The sequence below is a fragment of the Macrosteles quadrilineatus genome, unplaced genomic scaffold (assembly GCF_028750875.1).
Source record: "Macrosteles quadrilineatus isolate MER2022 unplaced genomic scaffold, UCM_ALF_1.0 Scaffold_8__2_contigs__length_117827958, whole genome shotgun sequence".
In the NCBI taxonomy this organism is placed as follows: domain Eukaryota; kingdom Metazoa; phylum Arthropoda; class Insecta; order Hemiptera; family Cicadellidae; genus Macrosteles; species Macrosteles quadrilineatus.
The window spans coordinates 3,099,877-3,113,543 of NW_026542601.1; the positions used below are offsets into that span (position 1 = coordinate 3,099,877).

The 13,667-nt window shown below is 34.4% G+C and overlaps 2 protein-coding genes across 4 annotated transcripts in view; one reads left to right on the forward strand and one right to left on the reverse strand.

Moving 5' to 3' along the window:
• The window catches only part of LOC129001043 (collagen alpha-2(IX) chain-like), a 51,617-nt gene extending 50,070 nt beyond the window's left edge, over positions 1 to 1,547 (reverse strand). For all 3 annotated transcript variants that reach the window (XM_054428190.1, XM_054428192.1, XM_054428189.1), the window contains exon 1: positions 1,522 to 1,547. In XM_054428190.1, coding sequence (XP_054284165.1) covers positions 1,522 to 1,523 — 2 coding nt within the window. In that variant the 5' untranslated portion in view covers positions 1,524 to 1,547. The remainder of the gene's footprint in view (positions 1 to 1,521) is intronic.
• Positions 1,548 to 9,276: 7,729 nt separating this feature from the next.
• On the forward strand, positions 9,277 to 13,663 carry LOC129000959 (uncharacterized). The gene is made up of 2 exons (XM_054428057.1): positions 9,277 to 9,592; positions 12,186 to 13,663. Exon 2 carries the CDS (start codon positions 12,194 to 12,196, stop codon positions 13,637 to 13,639), a length of 1,446 nt encoding a protein of 481 aa, XP_054284032.1. The 5' UTR covers positions 9,277 to 9,592; positions 12,186 to 12,193; the 3' UTR covers positions 13,640 to 13,663.
• Positions 13,664 to 13,667: the final 4 nt, after the last annotated feature.

Here is a 13,667-nt window from a genome sequence, read left to right on the forward strand (position 1 = left end):
TACAGTTTGCGTGATCAAGAACACCAGTTACGGAAAAAAATAAATAATTAATAATAAAAACTGACGTACCGGTATAAATTGTTTTCACTTTTTAGAAAATAAAAAAAATCCAAATTGTTCAGCACAGTGAAGTTTCGGCATATTTTTACGGGTCAACAAGACCACTAGACAGACGTTGTCTAGGTATAATTATAGAGATTTTACTTTTATAGTCACGATCAACCCAAGGATACGTCACAGACTACAAAATATTATAAACTATGTTTAACAGCGGTGTTCGTTTTAATATGGACGTAAACATTAATCTGCTTTCTATATGTTAAAATCTCTAAGAATTTCAAATGTCTTTTTGAATTTTAAATAATTAAAAAAAAATTATTTTAATATTTATTGGTTGAGAAACCTAAACAAATCTACTAAATCGCCTTTACTGTCAAATAAAAATTGACAAACTTCTTGTAAATTTGTTAAAATTGTTTGACAACCAAAACTGCATACATAGTTGAAATACAAACATCTTAGATGTACTGAGGATCTTTCCTGTACTTAAAATATTAAAAACTGCGATGGGAAACTCTGTAGCGACAAATCTGCATACTGAAAAAGATTTAAATAACTTTCTTGAATTCTCCATCAAACGGAATGTTAATAAATTAAAATTTATGTTTCAGCAATTGGTCAACATAAATAATCGATTGGTAGACGATTACATAAATTTGCTGTTACGAATGGCATAATCATCATTGTTGTTACATTTTTAATTAATTACTCTATGGAATGCTTTAATCGATTTATTTACTTTTCGAGTAAACATTAAGCATTTGCTGTTGATTTATTCTCTGAATTGATTAATAACATTTTAAACAACATTTTCAAAAGGCTATCTCGGTAGCAAATTTCAGTCGGACTACTAACGTACATACTTACACGTTTTACTTGTTAGACAATGCTAATTTGAGTATACAAATGTTTTTGGACTTTCTGTTGTTTGGTTTAGCTTGTTTGCGAAGCCAATTTCATAGATATTAGTATATTGTTTTGATCAAAATTTGGTGAATTACAACGAATGTTGGCATCTGCAAGAAATATTTTGTTTAATCAATTTCTCCCTACACTATAACGTATAGATTTTTGTTTGTTTGTTATACCTAGAGAGCATCAGACACAAAGGTGAGCACTATAATCACACTAGCTATCCATCCAATCAACATAAGCCTATTATTGAAATACGTACTAAAATTGCATAGTAACTACATTAGGACATTATTTACGAAAGAGAAATATTAATTTTTACGATTTTGTCTATTCTTAATATAAAAGAATAAATAAACCAATATTCCTTGCTATCACTGTTTGTATGGAGATCACAATTTATCTCCAATAAGAAAAAACATTTCAAAGTCTGAAGAAAATGGTACAATTTGAAGATACTATAAATACAAAAGTTATCTTTAATGGCTTAATTAATGTACGTATTTTAAAATATGATAAAGTGAAACAGACTACAAACTCTTTACTTACATGATTTCCAAAATCGAGGCGGCAAGCGCGCGGGCATCACTGAAACAAATGGTCCAAAGTAGACACTAGCGCCGCAGCGGCGATACAGGGAACTACGTGAAAAACTTGGGATGATCTCAAGCAATGATTTTGCCAGATGTAGCTATGGTATTTGGAGCAAAAATGCATGAACTAATAATTCGACCTAAAACTATCAAATTGATGTAGGGCTGGCCTAATCTTTGGAAAAACTAGTTGGGTAATAGAGGAAATATGACGTAGGACCTTGTTGACATTTTAGAATGATTTAAAGAAATTGATGATTGGATTATTAAGTACTCGAACGCTCCAAAATAATCCTATTATATATTAGTCTATAAATGAGAAAGTATGGGTGTTTGTGTATAACTCTGAAGTTCCATTTACGTGAAAACTCCTGGACCGAATGAGCTGACATTTTGCAGAAATGTACTTTAAAGTCAATCAATCAATCAATCAATCAAAATATCTTTATTTCATAATATGCAAACATATAGTTACATGAAATAGAGTCATGAGTCATGAAATACAGTCTTGAGAAACACATGCATATCCCACGGGGTTTCAAAGTTTCCATGTTATTCTTATGAGTATTCATATTTAAAAGGGACTAGTGTACCTGTTGCTCGAAATCGAGCAATTGTCAAGTACCTGTATTACCAGGAGTTATTTTAAAACTAATAACAGTCATAATTTTCAATGTGTTTAAAAGACTCAACTAAAATCTTATTTAATGAAAATAATCGCGCTTTTCGTAACAGTTCGATATAATCAACATTTCTTGTAAATGTTTTATAATTTTTCAGAAGCCGACCTTGTTTTTAGCGTTTTCTACAAATATTTTCCGACTCACCTATAGCTGCATAAAGTTGTACATGTTGTACGTCATCTATGGCACCACTATTGTCACCAGTATTTGTTTACAAAATGCAGACTTTTTAAATAGCGATTAACATTGTTCAAATTACTACCCGATTTCCTGCATTATCTGCTTCAAATTATATTTTATTGTTTAACAGTTTTATTTGCTTCACTACTAACCATAGAAAATTCTCAATAAAACATCTCTCTGTTCTTTCTACTTGGTAGCGTTCTATTACTTTTCTATTTTACCATAATTTGCAATTTGGTTCTTTATTGCTCAAGAAATACAACTACGTCATTTCAGTTTTCTTATTTGGTGAAATAATGTCTCAAATTGCCTAGGCTTTCTTGGCTGTTTCCATTATAATACAAACGCAAACCTACATTCAAATAAGTAAATATTTAATTTTAACTAAGTCAGGAAATGTATGTACACAGGCGTGTTTCCTTGAATATTGTAATTTAAAATATTAACAGCAAATAAATTATCCAGTCGATCATTATATGTAGACAAGTAGACATGAAAACTTTAAAAGCCAATGGGGCAGAGTCCAGGTGACTTTTTAAACAGCTAAGACCTTATATGACTTCTACTAAATGAGATCTCTCTAATGAGCCATAAACTAACAAAATCGGATGTGAAAGCACGAGGAGTTGTGACGACAAAATCATGTTTGCCTATTTTATACAGTGCAGGAAAAGTCCCGGGCATCGATCTCTATTGCTAGTAATAAAGATCGATGGTCCCGGGACGGTTAAATATTTCATTAAGTAATAAAGATAGAGCTTCAAAACTTGGTAAACAATTCCTGGGAATTAAAATCGTTTTAAAACATTTTTCAGTGATGCGCTACCTCCTCAGAGGGACAGCCTGCCAGAAGTCAGAAGAAAATCTAAAAAAAAACATAGGTTGATATGCGTATCAAATCAAAGGTATTACAATGCCACAAACCCGAACTCAAACGGACAATCGAGTCAAAAATGACAGCTATTTAAAGATGTATTGAATTGAATTTGCATTGCTGTTATACGCAGGGAACGCCCGCTAGAAGTCGGAAGAAAATGAAAATACCCCCGCCACAGCAAACCTGCAGACTAAGCGAATTTCAACTTGTCTGATTACATTTTTACTAAAATATTTCCATAAATAAGACATATTTATTCCCTACTAGCTGTAACCCGCGGGCTTTGCCCCGTTTAACTTCTTAATTTTCAAGATTATCTCGTTTGCATGGCTCAATCACGTCCTGGTTGAAGTTTGTTCGCTACGCTCACTCACCTTTAGGTTGGAGCTCGTTCGCTACGCTCACTCACCTTTAGGTTGGAGCTCGTTCGCTGCGCTCACTTGCCTTCAGGTTAGCTCGTTCGCTACGCTAACTCGCCTCCAGGTTGAAGTTCGTTCGCTACGCTCACTCACCTTTTGGTTGCAAATTAGCTGTTGTCATAAATGTAAAAGAAATAATAGTGCTGCACCCTGTTGGTAATCCTTGTAACTTTAATGCTATTGAACATCATAGAACAGAACCAACTTGTTTAATTGAAACAGCTGTTAAGATTCAATAATTCCATTTCTCATAAGGTTAACATGGGAAACTCCAGAGCCACTGGCGCGGAGCCCGAAAGGATTTTTGAAATAAGAATATGCCTATATGTTAATCGGGAATGTGAGCTATCATCATGCCAAATTTCAGCCCAATCCGACCAGTATTTTTCGCGTTCACTTGTCACAAACATACATCCATACATCCATCCATACATCCATACATCCAAACTTTCTCATTTATAATATTAGTAGGATTTCAATAACATTATATGTAACGAGTTCTTTGGTTTGCTGCTACGGGGAAGGTAAAAAGTGTTTTTGACCATACGTCAATAGTATAAGATGAAATAAATAAATTTGCAAAATTGTATCGATATATATCCATAAACAAGTAAACTACAACAACTTTCATTTTCTCCATAAGAATAACATGGGAATTTTAAATTACACTATTTTTGAATTTTCTCCGTGACCGTTAGGCATACAACAGCACTTCAATATACTAAATTATTTATTTTTTTTAAGCTCTACAATACGGTTTGAAAAGAAATTGCTATTTTTTTTGTTTTAAGGGTCAAAAATGGGACAAACCACATTTTCACCCCATAAAACCCCATGTTCCACTCATTGACGGCTCTTCAATGGCGGTTGTGTAAAGTGTAAAGCAAAAAATTACAACTGCAGTGGGTGATTGTAACAGAGGTTTACGGATGATGCTGAACTCGATTTTCCAATGTGTCACTTTCTGTTCCTACCATTGACTATATCTACTCACCGTGTGATGCAATCGCTGGACCATACAGCCAATAGGCCCATAGCCCTTCTCTTGGGTACGTGTGGTACGTATGCTTACCCAATTATTTATAACAACCCTTTCGACAACGATTCTTGATACCGGTACTTTTCCAGAATACACGGCCTACCTAGGTACTTAAGAAATAAAATTATAAACGTCCAAAAACCCAACGTTGTGTGATTTTTGTCACATTTCCTTATAATGTTTGTATACCAGCAAACATTGTTTAGAGAATACGTAATCTATTAAATAACAGAAAGTTATGTTGTATAAGGTTTTTTTTCAAACTGACACCGATAAGTTTACATTAAGGTTGTGTACAAATAAAGCAATTAATGGGAAATAACTTTGATTGCCGATAACTTGTTACGAGAAAATCCAAAACCAAGAGATCAATAACCTTGATTAACGCATATAATTGGTCGGCTGTACTACAGTTCTTAACTGTAAACGTTGGTTTTTGGTACGGTACTGGTTCTTTTCCTTTTAACCTTTAGTAGCAGCAAGATTCATTTGTACGTACCAACACATCACAGTAATTTACAAATTAGTTATCGTTGGTGTTGCACCTTATTTATTACAGGCGTAGGCCTATTCAATTTAATTGATGTCTTAACTGTATAATTTTTGCTTTTTCTGTCTGGATTCCAAAATGTTATGCTAAGAAAACTATAACGCATTTTAGTAAAACATTTATTCAGCAAACCATCATGAATTGTTCAAACACTTTGAACGTTGTTTATGTATCAATAGTTCGTGGCATATTTTGGTAATTTTTATTACAAATTACCAATCTAAAACGTCTATAGTAGGCCTACTGTACTTCATTTCATATAGCAAACCGATTCAGATAGCATTTCGACAGAATTTCGAGTCATCTCCGGTCCAAGCAAATATAAATTGTTATGATCAAATTTTATGGCATTAACAAAGATTTCAAGTACTAATTTTATATGTACCTTTTTATGCTTAAAGCGTAGCAGATTCCCTCATTAAGTTTGGTATTTTTGTGTGTATGTATGATGGTAACGCATTAATGTCCTTGTTTCTCAATGTTTCACGGAAAGGACAAGAGCGCCTTGATAATGAAAATGTCAACCCGAATAAAGTGTTAAATTAAGAGGTTGAGGTAGTACCTTAAATACTTTTAACCATTATGTTATAGTCCTTTAAATTCTGAAAAATTGTACAAATCCCATTTCCGTATATTTACTCTCACCGCTTACACATGATAAAGGTTGTTGACAAACTTATGGGAGAAAGTATGTGTCAGAATGCTGATACCGTTTATTTAGTTTAATCATTGGATATAACATATGGACCAACAAGATCCGGGTGACATTTAATTGCGAAGCATTAGTTTTGGCTTGAAACTGTCAGATACTGTATTTGCGAAGGAATAGTTTTGTCAGCATATCTGAAAGTATGCAAACCAACTGCTGTGCTTTATATAAGAAGGTTTTAACCACGAATACTAGAAAAATACCGGTATGGATCATAAACATAAACAAATGACGTTTTTGGCCCGAAAATAACCATTATTTAACATTGCTTAAATGGAACTGCCAAAACATATGTTCAATGCTATTAGTATAGGATTCGGGCCAACAAGGTCATTTGTTTATGTTTATGATCCATACCGGTATTTTTCTAGTATTCGTGGTTTTAACTGACTATGATAAGATCCCCGTGCGTAGAACGGGCACACAGCTAGTAATAAATAAGTAAACAAAAATCTTGACAGCTGTTGTTCACTAAATTAATCGAATAACTTTAACTTCCAAAACATGCAAGGCGTAGCCCTTTGGAAATCAGCCTGTGGGGCAGAGCCCTTAGGGAGTTCGTCCATATCAATACTTTTCGGCAAATCTACACACTCTGAGCTTAATTTTGATATGCCATATGCCTATATTTTTACTTGATAAATGGCCTTAACCGTTTACATAAAATTTGATTGTATCACTTTAATAATATAATAGATTCCCTATATGGGAAATTCGCTAAAACGTATGCATAGGTCAATATACACATTAAATTAAAGGTCTTTATTAGTAGAATACAATGCCGCAAATTTGAGCTCAAAATAACTACAGAGTAAGAAATGGCAGCCGCTCAAAGATTATACATCGCAGATTTAAGAAATCTTTCAACTGCTGCCATTTTTGACTCAGTTGACTGTTTGAGTTGAAATTGGCGGCATTGTATTCTACTAGTAAAGGCATTTCAATTGATGTGCCAACCTATGCTTACTTTTAAGATTTTCTTCTGACACCTTGTGGGTGTCCCCCTGAGGAATGTGTTAAAATTATTTTAATCATCAGGAACTGAGGAACTACGTAGGGCCTACCAAGTTTTGAAGCTATTATAACTTTTTGAAATATTCAACCTTCAAATGAATTCCTTATTAAATCCGAATCACTTGGTGCAAGTCCCATGCATCTACGATTTTTTTCTTTGCTATAGGACGTTCTCTACGTTTATGACTTTGAAGTTTTGTTATAGAAAAGGGCCATTAAAAAACCATTTTGAAAGTTTCAATTACGCATAAAAACAGGGTTTTTTTCGTATTAAAGAAAGGATTTTGGTATCAAAAGAAAGCTTATAATGTCCTCTTTGGAGATCGCCAGAATTTTATCCTCCTGGAATTTTACCCCCTGGGCAAAGCTGACGTCACTATGACGTAGTAACCTGAGTGGCCAAAAGTTTGTTCGCGGCCGGAATTTTACCCCCGCGGATTTGGAAGCCTAATGAAAATAGCCAGAGCGTGATTAATTAGATTAGCGATAAAAACCGGAATTTTACCCCCTATCCATATAACTAGCGTTTAGACAACTGAAGATGTACGGGCCGGATTTTTACCCCCGGATTTTTACCCCCGGAATTTTACCCCCTGGCCGATTTTAGAAATTAAATGATCGATTTTCTTATTTCTGTTTTTAATTAATTGTAAACATTTCATTATTTAGTCTCCTATCTTTCTTTATTTATTTTTTAATCTCAACTAAGTAAACAGAATTTTCTGTTTAATTTTGATGTTCGGGATTTGCGTTTGGGGCCAACTGTTGGTCAATAAGTATGTAAAATAAACTGAGTAGCTCATTTAAATGATGATTGGGCGAACATTTCTTCGTAAAGAAACAATAAGGCATATTTTGTTATTGTTACGATACAAACTAAAAACATTGTTTTACCACGGTTGTATAGTAAATCGTGAAAAAAATCTTCGAATCAATTACCATTCTGATGTTTGTTTATACGTCATATTAATCAACAGTTAGCTTCAAAGTTGGAATCCTGATACTCGAATCTCAAAAATAAAATCAAAAACCTGTTCGATTACTTGATGTTACAAATAAATTAAGATAGGCTACTTAATAATAACATGTTTATTATAAAATTAAAACAGAATGAAGATAATTAATCATTTTTACTAATTTATATATCTGGCCAGGGGGTAAAATTCCAGGGGTAAAAATCCGGGGGTAAACATCCGGGGGGTAAAATTCCGGGGGTAAAATTCCGGGGGTAAAAATCCGGGCCGTACACTCTAGGTTTTTATAATTTGATGTGTTCTGATTAAATTGACAACCGTGAAAATATATATTTAATTCCGCGTTTAATCCATCGAGCTGATGTAGTGAAACTCAAAAGTTCGCGGCCGGAATTTTACCCCCTGGTTTGTGACGTCACGTTTGCCCAGGGGGTAAAATTCCAGGGGGATAAAAATCCGCTACCCCGATCTCAGCTCCTAGTCAGACGACAACAAAGTCACATAACCGAATTCAGGCCACCGATTGGGTAAGAGGATAAAGATGGTTTTGGAAAAACAAAAAATACAGCCTCCTATTGGCTATGGTGGATTATGCGAGTTTTCGATTGATACAACCAAAATAAAGCGAGTTTTGAAAATGACACACACTTTTTAACATTAAATATTAGTATGATTACTCAAGTTTTGACACGGCATTTTATAGCGAATAAATGCGCCTTTTTCTGCTGAATGCAGTGATACCAATAACTTAATTTCGAAAAAAAATGGATAAAGTGAGTTTTGGAATGGATTGCCTCAATTATACGAGTGTGGAGAGGTTAGTTTATATACTTATTTATATTTAAAATGTCTAAATCAAACTAACGTTAAAATACAACTATTAACTAAGAACTCGAGTTAACCTATTAACAGATATACCTTATTTGTTTCCGTGTAATTAATCTCCATTTTCAATTTTTCCACATAAATATATTATACCTTATATAACAAACAAAGCAAGTATGCTTTTTCCTGAAACTACATGGCATTGACTATATACCTACAGATATAGGTACTATATACTACTATATACTATATACCTATAGGTATATATAGTCAATGCTACATGGTTTAAAAGCTACCTAGTCAGCTGTGAAAAAAACATGGACATATGATAATGTAGTCACAGATGTTCTGCATTCTGCTCTACTGTCTGTTAGCAGAAAGAAATAGAAAATAAAAACAAAAACAAGCGGAGTCGATTTTGTTACAATTTCCACTCTTCATCCTTCCTTCCCTGAATTATGAATTCCCTTATGAAGGAAGGAAACTGCGGGTAACTTGTCTTGTCTTCGGCATGTTTACATACACGTTCAGGTTTTTAACATCCATTAAACTGCAGTTTTGAATCTTGGTTTAATTTAATTTAATAGTAATCTGACCTGACCATAGGCCTACACCACTAACTTATGTGAACACAAGCAATAACTCTTAGTCTTGACCAAATCAAACTAAATATACTTGTTCACTGTTCAGCGGTTCAGAAGTAGGCCCTAGGTCTGATAGAGGTATAGATCATTTGATAAGGAAAGGAATAAAGGTACGTAGCTTTTACATCTAAGCCATTATAACCCCTATAAACCGCAATTATGATAGCATGATGGGGATTCCGAAACTTAATAAAGTGCAGCTTGCCTGCATGGATACCTGTGCTTATTAAGGAAGCTTTTTACTTTGTACCACCTTGGCTTTAGACCTAAGACTTTAAGAGTAGGTAGAGCATAAGTTATTCGTGCACCTTGAGAGGAGATGAGTTCTTAACGGGGGTACACTTCCATCTGTTGGCACAAACAACGGAATGGGTAATATTGATTAGGTATCCCATCGTTTGGTTAGGTTAACCTTACCGATCGATAGTTTCATTCAGTTGTTTGTGCCAACAGAACAGTTGTAAGTGATTTATATTTCGCCACTTAGAAATTAAATTTAATAAAATTGTGCTGTTCTAAAATAACCTAACCAAACCAAACCTCTGTAATGTTAGCAGACTCCTTTTGATGTCAGAAATACTTAATACTTTTTAACCCTCTGAGTGTTATGTGTCGTAAAAGCGACTCATAACACATCCGCTGTAGTGTTATGTGTTGCTTTTGCGACTCACAAACACTGTTTACAGCGACGGCTCTGGGACTGACTGGATCGAGTTAGGTAGGCCTATCGTTTTTTTAGCAGATTCAGAGCTTTCTCCTGATGTCTGTTTCTATACGCTTTTCATTTTAGTTCCGATAATATTGTAGCAGACAGCTGACGTGCGTATTTGTAAACAGCTTGGTTAACCTCACACCGATGACTGGATAAGTTATGTTTTATTACGTCATTGATTTAGTGTTAAAAATCAAAAGTAGTGATATACGTGGGCGGTGGTGCATTATAAGAAGATTTAAGTGATTTTGAAGGGCTGGTTGATGATCCTGAAGAAGTAGGTAGTGATATTGATGTAAATTAAGTTATCAGCCAGATTCCCAGCTATGGTTAGGCTAGGCATTCTTAGCTAAACGCTATGTACCGAAATCTGTTTTTTGCCTATAACTTATTTATTTGCAAACCTACTTCCTTATATTATTATATTTTTGGAATCCTCATAAAATTCTGAACAAAGTGGCTATTTTAAAATATTTGTAGACCTATAAATTATAACAATTTATTGAGCGAAAACAAAAACTTTTTTCATTTAAAATATTTTATAATTTTTCAGAAATGTTGACCCCACAAAAATTGTTTTTTTTTGTAATGTTTTATATGTTACATTGAAGCCCATAATTTTCCAAACAAAATGATATATAAAACAGTAGGTACATACTTTACATTGTTTTTAAGTTTCTAAAGATACATTTTAATAAAACCCTGCGATCGCGCAATAAATTGGCGAACATTAAGACCAAAAATAGAGACACTTGGAGGGTTAAGGCATTTTCAATGAAATAGCGACCATACAAAGTAGGTATTTTAAGCCAAGTATTAATGGTGATAAGTGGCGCGATCTTGTAGTCTTGTTAGTGCTAAGACGACATAAGTTATTCCATAGACACAGCTGTTTATAAAGTTAATAGCCCAAACAACTAGGCATGTCTGGGTGGTTGGCTGTGCTTTATGCTTTATGCGAATAAACAATTTTTGTTTATTGTTTAACATTTTAACATGCATTAATTTTGCCGTGGTAGGCTAGCGGCTGACCAGTTTTGGTGTTTGCGGTGATGCGGGACTTACCACTTGTTGGTGGTTTGACATATTTTAACTTCTGGCACTCGCCTCGCCTTTGCTTGTCTCCTTTGACTCGTCCCAAAAACCACCAAAAATTGGAACACAGGCAAGCACAAATCATGGCGAGGCGAACTATCCCGAGTGTAATCGAACAGACTGGGGACACTATCGTGCTCGCCATAGCTCACCTATATTCGGTGATAGTGTACTTCTACCAGACATGACAATCAAAGACTCAGCAAGTATCATCTCAATTAAATGTGTTTCAGCGACAAAAGTTCCATTTTCTGACATATAATCAAGACATTTGCTGCTAAATATCAAGTAAAAATCAGTAAATATAATTAATTTTTTATACTTATTGAGGAACTTTAGGTATTAAGGGCTGTATCATAGATTAAGTATTCTCACTAAGGGAGTAGTCTATGCTTAATCTATGGCTTTATGTTCACGGTAATTTAATAACCATATATTAAAGAATTTGTTTTATTTGTTCTTATACAAATTCTACTTACAGGTTTGAGAACTAATAATAATATACCAATTTTAACGTCATATAAAGTTATCACTAAACCTTTGGGCCATTTTCTAAAAAAAAGATGGGGGCCTCGTGATGAGACTAACAGTAAAATGCCATTGGCACTTGGAAAATTCCACAGTTGCAAGGTGAAAGGGTGGCAAATTTAGAGCTTGCCCCCCCCCCCCCCCTAGAAAACTGTGTAGCTGTAGCCCTGAATGCAAAAGCACAATCCGAATATCTAGCGGTAGAATTTCTCCAAGGATTATATCCAACTGAAGGCTTACAGCAGGCTTATTTTGGTTTCAAAACAAAAGATCTAACTACCTAAAGAGTTATTACAACTATTATTAATTAAAGAATCTACAAACTGCAACGATTATGTTCTCAAACAATTTCTAACTTTTATTTTCAGGTCTGAAAATGGAAACACTGCCTGTTGAAATGGTAGTAGAAATCACGAGCTTCTTGACAGCAAAGGACCTTGCTAGTTGTATCTCAGTGTCTCATAGTTGGAGAGAGATATTCAATCACGAACTTCTGTGGAAGCCACTTTGCGATCTGCGGCTAGAACAGCAACTCAGCAACATTCCGTGTGTTGTCGAGCCTGCTTTTCTCATTTCTGAGGAGTCTACCTTAGCTCCAATTGGTCAATCGAGGTTAGCTTTCATAAAGGAGAAGCATCTTTGGAAAAATTGGAGGAAGAATAAAATTGTAAAGGAAAAAATTTCCATACCAACTCCCAAATCGTCTGAAGTTTGTAGGAAGGTGAGATCTATATTTGTGAAGGATGTGTCTGGATCGAATTTACAAAAAGACAAAGTTAGAAGGGTCCGTGCATGCTGGTTCTTAACGGATATTCTTCTTGTTGGTTGGTATTCAAATAGCATAAGGATTTGGGATGTCAGTTCAATTCCAGCGGTGTATCTCATGAAAACCGATTCATCTGTTGATGTAAAAATGTGGGAATCTATTGATTTGGTGGGGAATGACACATTGATAGTCAAACAAAAATCATCTGTTGAAGTTTTTCATGTGGACTTAACTAACAAATGTATAAAATTAAAAAATATAATATTACTTAAGGAACCTTCCAAATTGATTGTGAAACAGCACAATGCTAATGGTCTAAGCATTCATATTGGTGTAACTGTATGTGGGTTTGAGAGAAAATTAAAGGTGTTTGATTTGATGACCGGGAAGGAACTGAAAGAAGATAACGGCCCTGTGGGAAATGAAACCGCAAGAATTGAGGCAATATTAACTTCAACGCTAAGTGATGATATACTTGTCTTATTTCGAAATAATGAAACCAAAACCGCTTATGTTTATAGTTCTGAAAAACTATGTTACATATCGGGCCCATTTCTGCGAGGAAATATTGATCAATGTGCAATCAACAGACATTACATTGCACTTGCTGATTCACTTGGTGGATTGAAAATTATTGACTATTTAACATCAAATGTTGTTTTCTCAAAGAGTGAAGAGAATAAAAGCGGGTATAATGAAATATTACCCTTGTTGGCTTATAAAAGTGGCTTTGTCTTTTTGAAACACAGAAATTGGAACTATACATTAGAGTTAGTTTCGCTAAAAAACCTAACCACGACTATTGTTTGCGAACAGTCACGTCTACCACATTATAATCATTGTTGGTTAGATATTGTCAACGACAGATTTGTGGTTGTGTTTGAAACAATTACTCACTTAGTTAGGTCAGAAAAAACAGTGTATGAACCTTCAGCCAATACACTTCAAGAAATAGTTTTGTTTGGTCCAATACTAGATGAAAAGTTCAATAAGTCGTTTACTAAGAGCTTCAGTCACAATGATGAAGGAAATCTGGTAATTTCACATTACTGGTGATGTAAACTAAATTTCTAACCTATGCCTT